The sequence below is a fragment of the Cetorhinus maximus genome, chromosome 2, assembly GCF_964194155.1.
Source record: "Cetorhinus maximus chromosome 2, sCetMax3.hap1.1, whole genome shotgun sequence".
Taxonomy (NCBI): domain Eukaryota; kingdom Metazoa; phylum Chordata; class Chondrichthyes; order Lamniformes; family Cetorhinidae; genus Cetorhinus; species Cetorhinus maximus.
In genome coordinates this window covers 40,600,063-40,621,584 of record NC_135880.1, presented here as the reverse complement: position 1 = coordinate 40,621,584, position 21,522 = coordinate 40,600,063, and the positions used below count along the sequence as shown (strand labels likewise).

The 21,522-nt window shown below is 44.4% G+C and overlaps 1 protein-coding gene across 3 annotated transcripts in view; it reads right to left on the bottom strand.

The window, feature by feature from the left end:
- poc5 (POC5 centriolar protein homolog (Chlamydomonas)) overlaps positions 1-9,947 on the bottom strand; it is a 105,555-nt gene extending 95,608 nt beyond the window's left edge. For all 3 annotated transcript variants that reach the window (XM_078563579.1, XM_078563598.1, XM_078563588.1), the window contains exons 1-2: positions 9,849-9,947; positions 2,906-2,986 (exon numbers count right to left, since the gene is read on the bottom strand). In XM_078563579.1, the coding sequence (XP_078419705.1) occupies positions 2,906-2,986; positions 9,849-9,851 (84 nt within the window). In that variant the 5' untranslated portion in view covers positions 9,852-9,947. The remainder of the gene's footprint in view (positions 1-2,905; positions 2,987-9,848) is intronic.
- Between the last annotated feature and the right edge of the window lie 11,575 nt (positions 9,948-21,522).

Genomic DNA, 21,522 nt, shown 5'->3' with positions numbered 1-21,522 from the left:
TGTACGGTGGTCACTCCTGCCAATAATGCCATGGACAGATGCATCTGCGACAGTTAGATGGTTGAGGACAAAGTCAAGTATGTTTTTCCCTCTTGTTGGTTCCCTCACCACCTGCTGCAGACCCAATTTGCCCGCTACGTCCTCTAGGACTCAGCCAGCTCAGTCAGTAGCACTGTTACCAAGCCACTATTGGTGATGGACATTGAAGCCCCCACCCAAAGCACATTCTGTGCCTTTGCCACCTTCAGTGCTTCTTCCAATTGGTGTTCAACATGGAAGAGCACTGGTTGATCAACTGGGGAGGGGGGCAATTGTTGATCAGCAGGGGGAGGGGGGCAATAGTTGATCAGCAAGGGGTTTCCTGGCCTATGTTTGCTTGACAAGAGGCATGGGTGACGTGGCTGTTAAAGATCAAAGGGAAGCCCGGGTTGTTTTGCTGGGTAGAAGTATAAGGTATTCACACTTGGACAATTGTCAGCAACACCTGTTTTTACATTGGAGACTAGCAGTCTAAACAAAGTCCAGGTAGGTGTTAAGAATGTTAGGTTGTAAACAGTTATGCTTTAAGCTGTCCATTTAATTTGAAATTAGAATTCTACCTGGAAACAAGGCCCATGTGACTCATATTGCCATGGAGATGGGAGGAGGGGAGGAGGTTTCTAAGATAATGCTGAAACTCACAGACACTGACCACTGTGTCAGGATCAACAGGAAAGAGAGGAGCTAGTGGTTGAAAGTCTAAAGTTCAAATACACAGGACTCCGGGTGGGAACTCTCACTCGGACTGAAAAGACCAAATTTGTCAAGGTTTGAAGCAAGGTTGGAGACTCATCTAGCTTACACCAGAGGGAGAAACTCTAGAAAAAACCCCATTGTGAAAGGCAGTTCTGAGGCTAAAAGTCACCTGGCTGGGAAAGGGAAAGAATGGAAGTTGACCCTTGGGAGCTCAGAATCACTTTGGAGTGCATCCAGGAAAATGGAATGCCTAGTTAAGGGACAGTGTAAGGTATATCTGTGAGGTGGGGTTTTCAGTTGCTTCAAAACTAAAATGGGGAGTTCTCTTCTGAAGTACAAGCTGCCCACCAAAAATGTTAGCCACTAGTGCTTTTAGTCTGTTTGTTACAGTAAAAGTCTTAAAACGTAAAATCTTATGTCATTATTTTAGCTATTAACTACCGATCACAGCCATTAAAAATTCAATAAGTCACTTGTGAGTGCGAGCACGTGTGAGATCTTCAGATTTCCACCCTTATGTAAAAAGGTACTTCCTGATTGCATTCCTTAATGGTCCAGGAATAGTTCCTCTGTATCTACCCAGCAGATCCCTTATTTCAAACATATTGATTAGGTCACTTCTTAATCTTCTGAACTCAAGGAAATGCAACCAGCCCTTCTAATATAGTTTTCTAAAAGTCTTGTTATTATTCTGGTGAATCTACTGTGCACCCCTTTCAAGATCTTTCCTGAGGTGCAGTGCCCAAAACTATTCCAAATGGGCTTTAAACAAGGGTCTATACAAACAAAGCGTCACTTCATGTTTACATTCCAATCCCCTTCAGATAAAAGCCAACATTGCATTAGTCTTTTTTAAAATTACTTTTTGTACCTGTGCACCTAAATGTACATGGATACCCAAGTCCCTTTGCTCATCTCCAAAGATAATCTCATACTTCACATTGAGCTTCATTTGCCATTGTTTTACCCATCCACCTAAACTACGCATGCTGCAAGAGTGATGGGAGCATCAATTCTTCTGATATTTATAAAATTGCTAGATTTGAAAGAGTAAAGTTTTGGCCTTAAGATGTACAATGTAGAAGGCATGGGGAAAGGTGGTAGTGGATAGAAAATATTTTCAACCATTTTTGCATCAAATCCCTCCATTACACTTTGAACAGCAAATAAATACTTGCTGACCTATGAGGAACACACACTGCATAGATAATAGCATGCAATATATACATTATTAAAGATATAAGGCAGACTTATAAATAATGCACCACAAGTGCAATATTTTGCAATAAGCTAAATGGCCAGATATTCTTTCAATACTGTTGAGTGATAATCTTGGCCATGGCACCAGAGATGAAATTCCCTGGCTCTTCTTTGAACAGTGCCTTGTGATCTTTAACATCTATCTCAGGGGGTGGACAGGAGGCCTTGATTTAATGTCTCACCCAAAAGGCAACATCTCTGACAGTCGACATTCTTTGAATACTGCACTAAGTGTCAGTCTGGAATACGTGAAGTCTCTGGACTGAGGTTAAACCCATCACCTTCTGAAACAGAAGCGAGTGTACACTAATCTTTATCAAAAGGATTATTAAATTAAGTGTGATGTTACACACCAACTCCAATTACAAACACTGAGCTTTCCATTGGGTAATCACAACCAAACTACATGGGATGAATACGCCTGGAGGACCAATCAGAAGATAAATGCTCAGCTCTACTTATTGATGATTTCAATGCTATATGACAGTTGGCACCAAGTAATAACATACTGCTGTCTTTTTTTCCCCAGGCTGCAGGAAAAATATCCCATTAACTTTCATTCATGAATGCAGTAGTGCAAATTCATGTAGACAACTGACTGAATCAAGATGTCTTATTTCTTGATGAGAGATATTGCCAACAGCACATGGGGTTACTAATGCTCAGAACATTCATACTTGCACATAAAAAAATTAATCTAGTAGATTTACAATACACAAAAGCTGAAGACACAACTCCTCAGCAAATGTCAATATGTAGAACAACTCTGCCAGTAAGAGAGCCATATTTAGCTGCAGTACATAGTACCATACTATTAGAGCTAAAAGAATGAGATATGATTTTAATATATAAAAATTATGCTTAATTATGTTTATCTTGAATACTTAAACATGAAACTCATCCTTCCTACCTGTAGATCAGAAGAAACTGAACTACCCCGATCTGAATCTTTAGGCAGCATAGGGCTGGAAATCCTCTCTTCGGAGGACATCTGCGCAAGAGAAATAAATCAATTGATTTAAGTACTGACCTCGGCCCAGAAGAAAAACAAATTAATAAAATTTCGATTTCATCTGTTTACTATTCCAATCTCCCTGTGACCTGGCAGTTATTAATCTTGCTGACCTCAGTTTAACATGAACCCCCATCAGATATTGTGCATAATTTGCTTTTTGCAATCACAGATACAAACAAATGGCTCACTGTAGACAATTCAGCTGGTCTGTTCACTATTGCAATCTTAAAAGGATATGTGAAACCTTTGAATTCAAACTTACCCTTAAGGAGTGTTTTCCCCAGAAAGTAAAGAGTATACCACCGGTGCTTTTAAAAAAAAAGACTAAATACTTCACAAAGAATTGAATAGGGTAATTTCTAGTTCACCAAAATCAAAGTCTTAAACATTACATCAATTTTCATGCTCTGGAGAAATTCCTAGCTCAGAATGGCACAGTATAAAAGTCTTTTCTATGAGAATAAAATTGAAAATGTAAACTCAAATGACATCACCAATGGAACATGCTAATTTAACAGAACGATCTCACATTTCAGCTACGTTTAAAGCTCTACAATTAAAAAAAATTGTCCAACACGATGGGCCAAGTGGCCTCTTCCTATGCCGCAAACTTTCCATGAAATCTTGGTCAATCAGCTGACTTACACAATTAATTGAGATTTCCAAATATCAACAACTCTTTAAGGAATCCAATTAAGAGCTGAAGCTCAGTGAGCACAATGCAGCTCATTTCTCCAAGCTCTGCTATAATACAGGCAGTGCAAGAGCTCCTCATCAAGTAGCAGGCCTCATTATGAGCAAAGTTCATTTGCAGTATTAATCATTTTCCATGAAAGTCAAAGAAGTTGCATTTATATAGCATTGTTAACGTGGTAAAACATCCTAAAGCACGGGAATGAAAGCACACAAAAAAAATTTGATGGCCAATGGAGGCGACACTAGGACAGGTGACCAAAGGTTTGGTAAAAGTGGTAGATTGAAGGAGCATCTTAAAGGAGGAGGGGTGGATAGGCTTAGGGGGGCAATTTCAAGACTTAAGGTTTAAACAGCTGAAGGCACAACTGTTAACAGTGGGGCAAAGGGAGTCAGTAATGCACATGAAACCAGAACTGAGGGCACAGACATTAAGGAAGTATATTTGACAAAGATCAATCATTTGGAATTTTTTTTAAAGACTGCGCAATTAAATAAAATGTTACAAAACTAATAATGAAACAGTTTATACAAAGCATTATTAAACAGAGAAGATGCAGCAAAAGCTTATTTTCCCCCAAGACACTGGCTTGAGGTAAGCTTAAAGCACTTGGGGATTTCATAACGTCTCTAACAAATCAGCCAGGTTGACACATTCTCCTCCAGCTCTAAGAATTTTTATCCTGCTTCCTTCCAAAATTCATCCCAACTGAGCCCAATGTTCTTTCCAAACTCTTCAAGCTCTCAACATTCAACAATTTTTCAGATGGAATCGGATTCATTTTAAATATATCCTACTAGAGAAAATTTATGTTAAAGGTATTGACAACCAGTGAAGTATTGCTTTTCTGCAATTGTTGGGGTACAACATAACATTAAACAGTACATTGAACAATTTAAATAACTTAGAGCTCCATTTGACAAGTAAGCCATTTTCATACTATTTCATGCATTTCAGAAACAATACTACACCTGTTGCCTGTAACTGTTTACAATCACCAGTTTGTTGCTCAAGAACTTAACCTAACTTTTGATTTGCAATGTATTATTTCATGTCTAATTACCAATACAGCTTCATGGATGGAACATAAAGATTAACTCAGATTTTAAATCTTTTTGTTCCCTTAAATGAATGACACACAACAGTCCCAACTGTCTCCTATGATATACAAATTCTTCTTAATTTCTTAACTTGCATTCCATCTGAAAGTCCAGATGTGAAGAGGGCACAAGGAGGCTACAAAGGGATATAGATAGGTTAAGTGAGTAGGCAAAGACCTGGCAAATGGAGTATAATGTGGGAAAGTGTGAAATTGCCCATTTTGACAGGAAGAATAAAAAAGGAGCATATTATCAAAACAGTGAGAGATTGCAGAGCTCTGAGATGCAAAGGGATCTAGGTGTCCTCGTGCATGAATCGCAAAGTGCTAGTATGCAGCCCAGCAAGTAATTAGGAAAGCTAATAGAATGTTATCATTTATTGAGGGGAACTGAATACAAAAATAGGGAGGTTCTGCTTCAGTTATATAGAGCAATGATGGGACCACATCTGGAGTACTGTGTACAGTACTGGTCTCCTTATTTAAGGAAGGATATATGTTGGAAATGTGTTGGAAACAGTTCAGAGAAGGTTTACTAAACTAATACCTGGATTGGGTGGGTTGTCTTATGAGGAAACGTTGGACAGGTTAGGCCTGGTATCCACTGGAGTTCAATAGAGTAAGAAGTGACTTGACTGAAACATAGGAGATCTGAGGGGTCTGACAGGGTTGATGTGGAGAGGATGTTTCCTCTTGTGGGATAATCTAGAACTAGGGGTCACTGTTCGAAAATAAGGAGTCGTACATTTAGGACAGGGATGAGAATTTTTTTCTCTCTCAGGGTTGATATTCTTTGGAACGCTCATTCTCAAAAGGCAGTGGAAGCAGAATCTTTGAATGTCATTAAGACAGATAGATTCTTGATAAGCAAGAGGATGAAAGGTTATTGGGGGCAGGCAGGAATGTGGAGTTGAGATTACAATCAAATCAGCCATAATCTCACTGAGTGGCAAAGCAGACTCAAAGGAGCGAGTAGCCTACTCCTGCTCCTAATTCATATGCCCGTATCATTTGCGTATATTTAGGCTATCACCTGAATTTAACTATATTCAACTGTATTTCTGAACCCAAGTCTTTAATGTGAAAATTAAGAACTGTCTAATCTCCAACAACAATCCTTGGGACTAATCCACTCAGCACTCCCTTGTTTCTCCAGCCATCACCTCTCCATCACTACTGACATCACATCTCAAAGTTTCTCTGCTCCTTCACAGACCAAATTACCATGCATTCCCAGGTTTTACCTTAAATGCCTGCCAGTTTACATGTTAGTAGTTCATCTCAGAACTTTGACAAATTCCACTGGACATCTAGGTGCTCCATGGGTTTTGCAGTTCACTGAAGATGTACTTCTTCAAATGAAAGTCAAAGTTGCTATGCAGGCACTAAGCCATATCAAATTAGGTAGCAATTATTGTAACAGGACATTGATAGATTAAGTGAATGGCTAAAACTGTAACAGTTGGAATTTAATGTGAGGAAACGTGAGGTCATCCACTCAGGCCCAAGATAGGTTAGTATTTTCTAAATGGTAAGAAGCCAAGAACAATGGATCAGCAGAGATTTAGGTGTCCAATATAGAAATCACTGCAAGCTACAAGACAGGTAGATGCTGAGAGGTTGTTTTCTCTTGTGGGAGAGTCTAGGACCAGAGGGCATAATCTCAGAGTAAGGGCTCGCCTATTTAAAACCGAGATGAGGAGGAATTTCTTCTCTCAGAGGATAGTGAATCTGTGGAATTCTTTACCGCAGAGGGCTGTAGAGGCTGGGTCGTTAAGTATATTCAAAGCTGAGATAGACAGATTTTTAATCAGTAAGGGAATCAAGGGTTATGGGGAAAAGGCAGGAAAGTGGAGTTGAGGATTATCAGATCAGCCATGATCTCATTGAATGGCGGAGCAGACTTGATGGGCTGAATGGCCTACTTCTGCTTCTACATTTATGGTCTTATGGGTACAAAATAGGCTAACAGAATGTTGCCTTTTATCTCAAGAGGGTTGGATACAATGGAGCAGAAACTATTTTACAGCTGTAGAGAGCTCTGGTTAGACCCCGCCTGGAGTACTCCATTCAGTACTGGGTAATACACCTCATGAACCTTGAAGGGGATTTAGCACAGATTTACTAGGAAAGATACCATGGCTAAAAAGATTAAATTTTCAGGACAAGTTGTATAGTATTCCCTTGAATACAGATGATTAAGTGGTGATCTAATTGAAACATTATGATTAGAAGATTCTAGGAGTGATGGAGTCTCCCATTGCTTCAACAGAGTGCTCAGCAAAACCAATTATTCACCATCTAGATTGGTGTCGTCTCATCTGATGTGAAATCAAATCTTGACTTGGAGATCCAATTACAAGTATCCCATTTGAAGTCAGTGATAGAGGGGTGGGTGAAGGCACTCGTTTTATAGTATGCTGGCTTGTCCTGTAGGGACCTGATTCTGTTCTCATCAAACGTTGAGACTGCTAGATGACAGAGATGTCTCCACTTAGAACTGTCCAGCATTGTTTTTGATAGGGTAGAGAGAGAGGAACTATTTCTTCTGATGAGAGTCCAGAGCAAAGGAACATCAATTTTAAAGTTAGAGCTAGGCCATTCATAGATGATGTTAGAAAACACGTCTTCACACAAAGGGGAATGGAAATCTGGAATTCCCTCCCCCAGTAAGCTGTTATGGCTTGGTCAACTGAGAATGTCAAAACTAAGATTGTAAACAGCTGAGGCCCCAGCATTGACCATTGCGGTACCCCTCTAATAACAGCCTGTAAATCTGAGAATGACCATTTATTCCTGCTCTGTTTTCTATCTGTTAACAAATTCTCAATTCATACCAGTATATTACCTCCGATCCCAAATTTGTTGGGGATCAAATGTAATATTTCCAATTTTTTGTTGCTGACACAAAACTCGGTGGGAATGGGAGTTATGAGGAGGATGCAAGGAGGCTTCAAGGAGTTTTGGACAGGCTAAGTGAATGGGCAAGAACATGGTAGATGGCACATAATGTGAATAAGTGTGAAGTTTTCCACTCTGGTAGAAAAAAAAACCGGAAAGGCAGAGTATTTCTTAAATTGGAAGAGCTTGAGAAGTACAAATGCCCAAAGGACCCAGGTGTCCTCGTTCATGAATCACTAAAAGCTAGCATACAGGCGCAGCAAGCAATTAGGAAAGCAAACAGTATATTGGCCTTCATCACAAGGCGATTTGAAAACAGGAGTAAAGATGTCATGGTGCAATTGTGTAGAGCCTTGGTGAGATTACATCTGGACCTGGAGTATTGTGTACAGTTTTGGTCAACTTATCTACGGAAGGCTGTACTTGCCAGAGGGAGCACAATGGATGTTCACCAGACTGATCCCTGTGATGGCAGGATTGTTTTATGAGGAGAGATTGAGGAAACTGGGCCTGTATTCAAGAGTTCCAAAGAATGAGAGATGATCTCATTGAAACATACAAAATTCTTACAGGGCGTGACATGGTAGATGTAGATAGGATGTTTCCCCTGGCTGGTGAGTCTAGAACCAGGGGACACAGTCTCAAGATAAGTGGCAGGCTATTTAAGACTGAGATGAGTCTTTCTTCAATGAGAATTTCTTCAGGGGGTGGTGAATCTTTGGAATTCTCTACCCCAGAGGGCTGTGGAAGCTCAGTCATTGAGCATGTTCAAAATAGAAATTGACAGGTTTCTGGATATTAATGATGTCCAGGAATACGGGGATAGTGGGGAAAAATAGCATAGAGTTAGATGATCAATCATGATGCCTAAATAGCAGAGCAGGTTCAAATGGCCAACTCACACTCCTATGTTCTTAGACCTACTTTTTTTAGGCAAGGGTAATAAGTATTACAGAGCCAAGGCAAGTAAATGGAGTTAAGATATATAGAGTGCCAAAGTAGGTTCAAGGGCTGAATGGCCTACTCCTGCCCCATGGCAATTGAAAGGTCACACTTACTTTGATATAGCATCTTATCACATCCAGAAAACATTCCAAAGCACTTCACAGCCAGTGAATTAAAATGCAGTAATTTAGGAAAACATGCAGCCTAATTTTCCACATAGTAAGGTCCCACAAATATTAATGAGGTAAACAACCAGATAATCAATATTTTCTTTCGTGAAGTGGCTTGAGGAAGGGATTTTAGCCAGAACTCCATGCTCTTCAAATAATAGCAGGGGATACTTTTCATCCAACCAAGCAGGTTGCGTCAGGCTAACATCCCAACCCAAAGAACCACGCTTGGGCCAAATAAGACTGTGTACTCAGCTTGGTGAAGGGCTCCAACATACAACCTGTGCCATAGGTTACCAACCAAGTCACTTCAACATGAATCTAACTTTGATTTCTTGAATCCACTTAAATAAAAAGGTGGGTTGCAGAACAACTGCAAACTGGGTGAGCAAACTGGAAGTTCAACTAAATTACTTCCATATCCCACCTTCCAACCATCAACCCACCTTCACCAAGCCAGGTGAAAACCAGAAGTGACACTGAACCTCCATATAGTTTCGATCTTCAGATTGAAGATCATTTTACTTCTACCCTGCAACATACAACTACATTTAAAGAAAATTAGCAAAACACAAAACCCTTCCATTTTCATATATTTCATATAGTTACTCAATAGATAGGAGTACCGAAATGGTTTCTTCGCTCCGGCAAGAAGTGAAATCAAGGGGAGAAAAAAAATTCAGGAATTAATGCAATTTTTTTTTTGGCCAATTTGGACTTTTGTTCTGTCAGATTTTCAAAAGCTTCCCGAGCAGTGCACAACCTCCGAATCCCCATATGGGATGATGGTATTTCTAAAAGCTTCAATATGCTTGGTAATAATTCGCTACAGGGACGGTAATTGAGTCCCCGAACAGTGGCTTTAATATTCGGCCTAACCCTCGGGATGGAGCTTAACGTGCGGCCGTCTTGTTGTTAATGGAATTGCAAACTTTAACAATAGGTGGGTGGGCTTTAATTCAGGTAAATTGCACCATGAATGAGATATAAACAGACTGAAGCCAGAAGCCTGGCCAAGGGCGACCTTACCATCTTTATCCGCCTCCTCCAGCCGCTCTCCCGAACCGTTTCAAACTGTCCGCACACCAATAACCGCCGAGGCTATTGGAGGCGCAGGGCAGCAAGACCCATCCCGATTGGTCTGGCGAGCAATCCCCCACTCCGCTCTGCCCTGTGCTTTGATTGGACGGAGCTTCGCCACGCGCAGTTGCCATGGTTGAGAGACGCGGAAAGCTCCTGCCCGATTGGCTGAGAGACATCAGTGAATGGGGTCTCGGGGTTAGCCCTTTGCGTGCAATATCTGCTCTTTCTCAGGTGAGCACAAAAATGTATTGTAAAATGCACTGGGGTATCCCAAGGACCCTTTACAAATTAAATATATTTCTTGTACATAGTAAATATTACGTATCAATGATACTAGCACCTGAGTGCTTGACCCAGTTGGTAATATTTTCAGCTTCACATCAGAAGGCTGTGGGGTTGAGCTCCTAATCTAGACTGACATATCAGAGTAGTTCTGAGAGACCATCCCTTGGTTTAGACACTTAAACCGAAATCCTGCATACCTGTTCTGGTGGTTGAGATCACTTGGCACTGTTTGATGAAGCCCTGGCAGTTTCCCCAGTATTTTGGCCAACATTTAAAAAAAAAATCATTCACGGGATGTGGGTCTCGTTGGCTGGGCCAGCATTTATTGCCCTTCCCCAGTTGCCCATGAGAAGGTAGTGGTGAACTGCCTTCTTGAACCACTGCAGTCCATGTGGCGTAGGCATACTCTTATTTCACCTTTATTTAATGCCATCAAAATAGATGAACTAACCATTTGCTCAATTGCTGTTTATGGCTTTTAATTTCTTAGTTGTCAGGTGTGTCTCAATTGGTAGTATTCTTAACTTCGGGGTCACAAGGTTATAGGTTCAAGACCCACTCCAGAAACTTGAGCACAAAATCTAGGCTGTCAGTCCAGTGCAATACTGTACTTAAGTCACTAACAAGAATTTTAAACTTAATCAAATTACATAGGTATGAGAAAAGAACTGGCTAAGCTTGACTGGCTAAATAGACTAAAAGATATGGCAGTAAATAAACAATGGGAAACATTTAAAGAAACAATTCAAAATATTCCAACAAAAATGCACTCATAGAAACATAGAAAATAGGAGCAGGAGGAGGCCATTCGGCTCTTCGAGCCTGCTCTGCCATTCATTATGAACATGGCTGATCATCCAACTCAATAGCCTGCTCCCGCTTTCTCCCCATATCCTTTGATCCCTTTCACTCCAAGAGCTTCTGTGGTAGCAGATTCCACAGGTTCGCCACTCTCTGGGTGAAGAAATTTCTCCTTATCTCAGTCCTAAATGGTCTACCCTGTATCCTCAGACTGTGACCCCTGGTTCTGGACACCCCCACCATTGGGAACATCCTTCCTGCATCTATTCTGTCTAGTCCTGTTAGAATTTTATAGGTTTCAATGAGACCCCCCCTCATTCTTCTGAACTCCAGCGAATATAATCCTAACTGACTCAATCTCTCCTCATATGTCAGTCTTGCCATCCCAGGAATCAGTCTTGTAAACCTTCGCTGCACTCTCTCTATATTAAGAGCATCCTTCCTCAGATAAGGAGACCAAAACTCCTTGCACACAATATTCCAGGTGTGGTCTCACCAAGGCCCTGTATAATTGCAGCAAGACATCCCTGCTCCTGTACTCGAATCCTCTCGTTGTGTGAAGGCCAACATACCATTTGCCTTCTTTACCACCTGCTGCACCTGCATGCTTACCTTCAGCGATTGGTGTACGAAGACACCCAGGTCTTGTTGCACATTCCCCTCTCTCAATTTATAGCCATTCAGATAATAATCTGCCTTCCTGTTTTTGCTACCTAAGTGGATAACCTCACATTTATCCACATCATACTGCATCTGCCATGCATAATCTTTGGCTCCCTTGTTAATCAAGAATCTATCTAACTTAGCCTTAAAAATATTCAGTAACCCTGAGTCCACTGCTCCCTGGGGAAGAGAATCTCACATACTAAATATCTTCTGAGGGAAAAATTTCTCCTAATTTCTGTCTTAAATGGGAGACCCCTAATTTTTAAACTGTGTCCCCTAGTTCTAGTCCCTTCCACAAGGGAAAATATCCTCTTGGCATCCACCCTGTCAAGTCCCCTCAGGATCTTATATGTTCCAATAAGATCACCGCTCATTCTTCTAATCTCCAATGGATACAGGCCCATACTGCACAACTTTTCTTCATAAGATGTCCCCTTCATTCCAGGAATCAGTCAGATGAAACTTCTCTGAACTACTTCTAAAACAATTAAATGACTTCTTAAGTAAGGAGACTAAAACTATACACAGTACTCCAGATGCAGTTTCAGCAATGCCCTGTACAACTAACAAAACTTCCCTACCTTTATACTCGATTCCCCTTGCATTAAACGCCAATGTTCCAGTTACCTTCCTAATCACTTGCTGTACCTGCACACTAAATTTGCCTATGCAACAAGATTCACTCCACCTCAAAGTAATAAATTATACACAAAACTCTAGGCTGTTTCTGGCAGACATAATAAGGAACTATGTAAATCATCACATCACAAGACACTTATGAATGAGGATGAACTGCTTAGCTAAAACTCTCTGAGCTATTCAGAAAAGATGCTGAGAAATTTGTCTCTGACTCCCTACATAAAAAAAGCTTCATGGTTCCACAGTTACCATGATTGATCACAATCACAATGAATGAGCAACTTATCCCTATAACTGGAACTATTCTCTTCCCACAGGAAAATTTCAAGTTCAGATTTCAAGGATTCTCTGGATTCCAAACTTAAGTGTTTAAGTGGTCTGTTCCAGAGGTTAATGGACTTGGTGAAAATTAATATCTCCTGGCATCCAAATTACTTTTTGCCTATGAATTTTATAGGCATAATTCATTCTTCTCAAAACAATAACAGAATTACCTGGAAAAACTCAGCAAGTCTGGCAGCATCAGCGGAGAAGAAATCAGTTAATGTTTCGAGCCTTCATGGCCCTTCGGCAGAACTGGAGCATAGTTAGAAGAAAGGAGAAATATAAATTGGTTTAAGGTGGGTGGGGGGTGGTGGGGGGGGGGGGGTGGGAAGAGACACATTGAGGGTGTGGTGTGATGATTGTGGAGATGAGCAGATAATCAAAATATGTCACAGACAAAAGGGCCAAAGAGGTGTTGAAGGTGGTGGTCTTTGTCTGAGAAAAGTGCTAATTAAGAATGGAAGACAGGATATTCAAAGTACAGCTCTAGTGGGGGTGGGGTGGAAAGACTAGAGGTTTTAGTTTTAGATTTAAAAATAATGGAAATAGGTGGGGAAAGAAGAATCTATATAAATTATTGAAAAAAAAGCCGGGGCGGGGGGGAAAGAAACGGGGTGGGGATGGGGGGAGGGGGAGTTTAAGATCTAAAGTTGTTGAATTCAATATTCAGCCCGGAGGGCTGTAAAGTGCCTAGTCGGAAGATGAGGTGCTGTTCCTCCAGTTTGCGTTGGGCTTCGCTGGAACAATGCAGCAAGCCAAGGACAGACATGTTGGCAAGAGAACAGGGTGGAGTGTTAAAATGGCAAGCGACAGGGAGGTTTGGGTCTTTCTTGCGGACAGACCGCAGGTGTTCTGCAAAACGGTCGCCCAGTTTGCGTTTGGTCTCTCCAATGTAGAGGAGACCGCATTGGGAGCAACGAATGCAGTAGACTAAGTTAGGGGAAATGCAAGTGAAATGCTGCTTCACTTGAAAGGAGTGTTTGGGCCCTTGGACGGTGAGGAGAGAGGAAGTGAAGGGGCAGGTGTTGCATCTTCTGCGTGGGCATGGGGAGGTGCCATAAGTGGGGGTTGAGGAGTAGGGGGTGATGGAGGAGTGGACCAGGGTGTCCCGGAGGGAACGATCCCTACGGAATGCCGTCAAGGGGGGTGAAGGGAAGATGTGTTTGGTGGTGGCATCATGCTGGAGTTGGCGGAAATGGCGGAGGATGATCCTTTGAATGCGGAGGCTGGTGGGGTGATAAGTGAGGACAAGGGGGACCCTATCATGTTTCTGGGAAGGAGGAGAAGGCGTGAGGGAGGATGCGCGGGATATGGGCCGGACACGGTTGAGGGCCCTGTCAACGACCGTGGATGGAAAACCTCGGTTAAGGAAGAAGGAGGACATGTCAGAGGAGCTGTTTTTGAAGGTAGCGTCATCAGAACAGATGCGACGGAGGCGAAGGAACTGAGAGAATGGGATGGAGTCTTTACAGGAAGCAGGGTGTGAGGAGCTGTAGTCGAGGTAGCTGTGGGAGTCGGTAGGCTTGTAATGGATATTGGTGGACAGTCTATCATCAGAAATTGAGACAGAGAGGTCAAGGAAGGGAAGAGAAGTGTCAGAGATGGACCATGTGAAGATGATGGAGGGGTGGAGATTGGAAGCAAAATTAATAAATTTTTCCAGGTCCCGACGAGAGCATGAAGCAGCACCGAAGTAATCATCGATGTACCGGAGAAAGAGTTGTGGGAGGGGGCCGGAGTAGGACTGGAACAAGGAATGTTCCACATACCCCATAAAGAGACAGGCATAGCTGGGGCCCATGCGGGTACCCATAGCCACACCCTTTATTTGGAGGAAGTGAGAGGAGTTAAAGGAGAAATTGTTCAGTGTGAGAACAAGTTCAGCCAGACGGAGGAGAGTAGTGGTGGATGGGGATTGTTGGGGCCTCTGTTCAAGGAAGAAGCTAAGGGCCCTCAGACCATCCTGGTGGGGGATGGAGGTGTAGAGGGATTGGACATCCATGGTGAAGAGGAAGCGGTTGGGGCCAGGGAACTGGAAATTGTTGATGTGACGTAAGGTGTCAGAGGAATCACGGATGTAGGTGGGAAGGGACTGGACAAGGGGAGAGAGAAGGGAGTCAAGATAACGAGAAATGAGTTCCGTGGGGCAGGAACAGGCTGACACGATCGGTCTGCCAGGACAGTTCTGTTTGTGGATTTTGGGTAGGAGGTAGAAGCGGGCCGTCCGAGGTTGGGCGACTATCAAGTTGGAACCTGTGGGAGGAAGATCTCCAGAGGAGATGAGGTCAGTGACTGTCCTGGAAACAATGGCTTGATGTTCTGTGGTGGGGTCATGGTCCAGGGAGAGGTAGGAGGAAACGTCTGCGAGTTGACGCTCAGCCTCCGCGAGGTAGAGGTCAATGCGCCAGACAACAACAGTACCACCCTTGTCAGCGGGTTTGATGACAATGTTGGGGTTGGACCTGAGAGAACGGAGTGCAGCAAGTTCAGAGAGAGACAGATTAGAATGGGTGAGAGGAGCAGAGAAATTGAGACGGCTAATGTCACGCCGACAGTTCTCAATGAAAAGATCAAGAGAAGGTAAGAATCCAGAGGGAGGGGTCCAAGTGGAGGGAGAATATTGGAGGTGGGTAAAACTCGCAGACGTTTCCTCCTACCTCTCCCTGGACCATGACCCCACCACAGAACATCAAGCCATTGTTTCCAGGACTGTCACTGACCTCATCTCCTCTGGAGATCTTCCTCCCACAGGTTCCAACTTGATAGTCGCCCAACCTCGGACGGCCCACTTCTACCTCCTACCCAAAATCCACAAACAGAACTGTCCTGGCAGACCGATCGTGTCAGCCTGTTCCTGCCCCACGGAACTCATTTCTCGTTATCTTGACTCCCTTCTCTCTCCCCTTGTCCAGTCCCTTCCCACCTACAGCCGTGATTCCTCTGACACCTTACGTCACATCAACAATTTCCAGTTCCCTGGCCCCAACCGCTTCCTCTTCACCATGGATGTCCAATCCCTCTACACCTCCATCCCCCACCAGGATGGTCTGAGGGCCCTTAGCTTCTTCCTTGAACAGAGGCCCCAACAATCCCCATCCACCACTACTCTCCTCCGTCTGGCTGAACTTGTTCTCACACTGAACAATTTCTCCTTTAACTCCTCTCACTTCCTCCAAATAAAGGGTGTGGCTATGGGTACCCGCATGGGCCCCAGCTATGCCTGTCTCTTTATGGGGTATGTGGAACATTCCTTGTTCCAGTCCTACTCCGGCCCCCTCCCACAACTCTTTCTCCGGTACATCGATGATTACTTCGGTGCTGCTTCATGCTCTCGTCGGGACCTGGAAAAATTTATTAATTTTGCTTCCAATCTCCACCCCTCCATCATCTTCACATGGTCCATCTCTGACACTTCTCTTCCCTTCCTTGACCTCTCTGTCTCAATTTCTGATGATAGACTGTCCACCAATATCCATTACAAGCCTACCGACTCCCACAGCTACCTCGACTACAGCTCCTCACACCCTGCTTCCTGTAAAGACTCCATCCCATTCTCTCAGTTCCTTCGCCTCCGTCGCATCTGTTCTGATGACGCTACCTTCAAAAACAGCTCCTCTGACATGTCCTCCTTCTTCCTTAACCGAGGTTTTCCATCCACGGTCGTTGACAGGGCCCTCAACCGTGTCCGGCCCATATCCCGCGCATCCTCCCTCACGCCTTCTCCTCCTTCCCAGAAACATGATAGGGTCCCCCTTGTCCTCACTTATCACCCCACCAGCCTCCGCATTCAAAGGATCATCCTCCGCCATTTCCGCCAACTCCAGCATGATGCCACCACCAAACACATCTTCCCTTCACCCCCCTTGACGGCATTCCGTAGGGATCGTTCCCTCCGGGACACCCTGGTCCACTCCTCCATCACCCCCTACTCCTCAACCCCCACTTATGGCACCTCCCCATGCCCACGCAGAAGATGCAACACCTGCCCCTTCACTTCCTCTCTCCTCACCGTCCAAGGGCCCAAACACTCCTTTCAAGTGAAGCAGCATTTCACTTGCATTTCCCCTAACTTAGTCTACTGCATTCGTTGCTCCCAATGCGGTCTCCTCTACATTGGAGAGACCAAACGCAAACTGGGCGACCGTTTTGCAGAACACCTGCGGTCTGTCCGCAAGAAAGACCCAAACCTCCCTGTCGCTTGCCATTTTAACACTCCACCCTGTTCTCTTGCCAACATGTCTGTCCTTGGCTTGCTGCATTGTTCCAGCGAAGCCCAACGCAAACTGGAGGAACAGCACCTCATCTTCCGACTAGGCACTTTACAGCCCTCCGGGCTGAATATTGAATTCAACAACTTTAGATCTTAAACTCCCCCTCCCCCCATCCCCACCCCGTTTCTTTCCACCCCCCCCCCGGCTTTTTTTTCAATAATTTATATAGATTCTTCTTTCCCCACCTATTTCCATTATTTTTAAATCTAAAACTAAAACCTCTAGTCTTTCCACCCCACCCCCACTAGAGCTGTACTTTGAATATCCTGTCTTCCATTCTTAATTAGCACTTTTCTCAGACAAAGACCACCACCTTCAACACCTCTTTGGCCCTTTTGTCTGTGACATCTTTTGATTATCTGCTCATCTCCACAATCATCACACCACACCCTCAATGTGTCTCTTCCCCCCCCACCCCACCACCCACCTTAAACCAATTTATATTTCTCCTTTCTTCTAACTATGCTCCAGTTCTGCCGAAGGGCCATGAAGGCTCGAAACGTTAACTGATTTCTTCTCCGCCGATGCTGCCAGACTTGCTGAGTTTTTCCAGGTAATTCTGTTTTTGTTTTGGATTTCCAGCATCCGCAGTAGCTTTTAGCTTTTTGTTTTAATTCATTCTTCTCATCATTATGTATTTCAATTAATGTATCTAACCAGCCTGTATCCATTCCTTTAATCATTTTACCTTAAGAGAAGACAACCATTCAGTTCATCGTGCCTGTGATAGCCTTTAATTTTTTCTGTTTCAAACATTTATCTATTTTACTTTCAGAAGTAATTATTATGAATTCTGCTTACACTATTTTGTCTCTGATAAGGCATTCAATGCCCTAATAACTTGCTGCATAAGAAATATTTCTTCCAACCTCTCACCTTTGATCTTAAATTTATGCTCTCTAGTTACTAGTTGATCAACCAGTAACTAGAGAGCTTTTCCTTATTTATTTAATCAAAACCCCTCATCATTTGAACACTTCTGTCAGATCTCCTCTTAACCTTCTGTGGCCTAGTGAAAACAGTGCCAATTTATTTGGCCTTTCCTCATAATTAAAGCAACTGATCTCATGTTTCACCATTGACTATTTATTCTGCACATTCACATGAGCCTAGGCAGTCTGTCTGAATTAGGGCATCCAAAATTGGTCACAGTTCTGTACTTTCACAGGACAGTGGCACTCAAAGGTTGGAAAGTCTTGGTGTGCAGACAGTGATTTTCTGAGCATTAAAATGAGTACATGGCAAATTTTTGTCTGCATACCCATGATTTCCGCCCAGGCATTCTTTCTGAGCTACACTCACCATTGGGAGTACATCATTCGTAGAATTATAGAATCACAGAATTTTTACAGTGCAGAAGGAGGCCATTCGGCCCATCAAGTCTGCACTAGCTCTCTGAAAGAGCATTCTACCTAGTCCCACTCCCCTGCCTTATCCCCGTAACCTTGTGCATTCTTTCTTTTCAGATAGCCATCCAATTCCTTTTTGAATATCTCAATCGAACCTGCCTTCACCACCCTCTCATGAATTTCGTTCCAGACTCCAACCACCCTCTGGGTGAAAATTCTTTTCCTCACAGCTCTTTTATTCCTTTTGCCAATTATTTTGAATCTGTGCCCTCTAGTTCTTGGTGCTCTTGAGTGGGAACAGTTTCTCACTATTTACCCTGTCCACACCCCTCAGGATCTTGAATACATCTATCAAACCTCCTCCCAGTCTTCTTTTCTCCAAGGAAAACAGTTCCAACCTCTCCAATCTACCCTCATAGCTACAGTTTTCATCCCTGGAATAATTCTTGTGATTGAGATGAGGCCTAATTGATGTCTTCAACATGATTTCCTAAATCTTGTATTCAATGCTCCTATTAATAAAGCCTAAGATACTATATGCTTTATTAACTGCTCTCTCAACATACCCTGCCATCTCCAATGACTTATGTAATTATACACCGAGGTCCCTCTGTTCCTGCACCTCCTTTAGAGCTTCTCCTTTTATTTTATACTGTCTCTCCATATTCTTTCTGTCAAAATGAATCACCTCACACATCTCTGCATTGAACTGCACCTGTCACTTGTCTGCCCAATCCACCAACATGTCTATGTCCTTTTGAAGCTTAAGACTACCCTTGTCACAGTTGACAATGCTTCCAATCTTCGTATCATCTGCAAATTTTGAAATCATGCCCTGAACACCACGGATAGGTCGTTAATATATATCAGGAAGACCAAGGGTCCCAACACTGACCCCTGGGGAACTCCACTACAAATCTTCCTCCAATCTGAAAAATATCCATTAACCGCTATTCTCAGGGCAGAATTTTCAGTGGCCGATTGCCACTGGAGAAACGGGCCACGCCACCATTTTCTGCAGGCAGGCCAATTAAGGCCCGCCAAGTGGGTAAGCGACTCCCGTGGAGAACGGGAAAATAGTCGCAGGGGCGGGCGGCCTCAGACTGCCGGTTCCAATGGGGAGCCGACAGCCTGTATAAAGAGTAGCCAGGCAGTCTGCTTGAGGCAGTGCACCATGGCCACTTGTGGAGAGAGGGAGGGAGGACCGATTGGACAGCAGCATGAGCAGGAAGAGGGAGGCAGGCTGCAGGAGAGGCCAGCAGGGGGCCACTGTGCCCCCTGATTTTCAGATGCATGCCTTGCTGTCCCCCTCCAAGAGGTGTCTATCTGTCAGCACGTGCTGTATCAGGAGGATGGGAGGAGGAGGGCCCCCCATGTCACCAGCCAGGCGTGGGAGGAGGTGGGTGACGCTGTGAGCGCCATGATGATGTACAGCGTACTGGCACCTAGTGCAGAAAGAGATTCAACGATTTGCTGTGCTCTGGACGGGTGAGTACCATGTCGGCCTTGGTCATTTGACCCAGAAGGCAGCCTTAGCCTTTGAGCCCCCCAATCATGTCTTGCTTTCGTTACTGCATAGGGCATCTGGCGCACGCTGGGTGGGCAAATGGGTACTGACCATGCTTACATCAGCCTTACCCCGCAGCATATGTTGGTGTTTGTGGCATTTGAGTAGTCAGAGGGCAACCTGCAGGGGTGGCCACTAGACACACTCGGAACTCCAACACATGTCATATTGATGGTAATGAGATGGTGCAAGGGGTGCCTCAAGGTGTCTTGGCCAAGTGGCATCTGCTGGCATCGGCGCCGCACCTAGTTGCGCCTCCTTGCCATAGGCGCTAAGACCCGTGTGCTATTCAAAGTGATGGATGACGAATGTGTCCAAGGGGGAGGGGTTTGGGACCAGCCGTACTATCTTCTGGGGACTGATCACCAGTAGTGTGGACAGGAGCCGCTGGAGGCCTCAGATGGGCCACTGTGGTTGGGGTGCGGTGTCCACGTGCAGAGTACATGAGAGAACAGCCCCAATAAATCCTCTTCTCTGTTTTGCAGGCAAAAAGTCACCACAATACCTGGGAGCGCCAGAGGACTGGAGGTGGGCGCGCCCCCCTCCAGTGCCTCACAACCTTTGAAGAAGAGGCCATGGAGCTGGGCAGGAGGCAGGAGGCCAGGGCAGCCGGGGGTGGCGAGGCTGGGTCCAGCGGCCAGGTATTTGAGGTCCACAGTCCCATCCACTCTATCTGCCCACCATCCAAACCACTGATGGTTGCTGGAAGCGTTAATGCTGAAACAATGCTCATTCACAGACTGAGACATTATGACGTGTGGGTCATATAGAAGGGACCTTCGTCCTCTTGAGGATTCGCCAAGTTCCAAAGTCACCTTATCCCATTTGTGACCACTATCACCATGGTCTAACATGCCATTGGAACACTGCTGCACAGCCAAAGACTTATTGCATCTTAGGGCGTTTGGGACCTCCAGCACCCTTTCAGCCAGTGTGCCCCACATTACTTTGTCCAAAAGGTCCTCAGCACCTCAGCTGTGAACCTCATGGCACTCAACTTAGATAAATGCCACCACGTTACTCCTCCCTGCGCCAAGGGGAAATGTTGCCTTCTACACACCCGGTCTATGCCCTTCCTAACGGAATGAAGACCAATAATGTGACCTGTCAATCTCTTGTGATCCACGGCAAATGTAGCAACTGTTTGCAATGTTTCCTCGGCCCTGCAACTATCCAGGCCAGCATGCATCCAGGTCAGGTACCTCTGCACTCTCCCCACTTCTATGATACATAACATGCCATGTGGCATTCCTGAGGCCATCTGACGAGCCTGTCTGCATGTGCGTTTAATGGTTGGGCCTCCTCTTGACTCTTTCCCACCTCACCAATGTTCGTCTCCTTAGGGTCTTGAAGGGTGAGCAACTTATGAGGCTGGGGGGGAAAGGGATGAAAGGTTGAACTGAATGTACGCTAACTGATGCAGTGTCCTTGTTGTTAATTTCAGCATCACACCAGAGCGAGCCGCACCTCGACCCCGTGGCCCCCCCTCCACACCTGAGGGCCAACATGTGCAACTTGCGGCACATCATTTCAGCCAGCCAGGCACCAGCGCAGACACACACCATTAATGTCGGCTAATGTCCCAGGTCTCAGTGGAGAGGGCACATCACAATCGCTGGAGGAGATGGTAGAGGCAGAGAGTGCCAATGGTGCCAGCAGCCGGAGGCACTGATGACGTGCCTCTGGAGTTGTCCCCAATGCAGCAGCTGCAGGAAAGG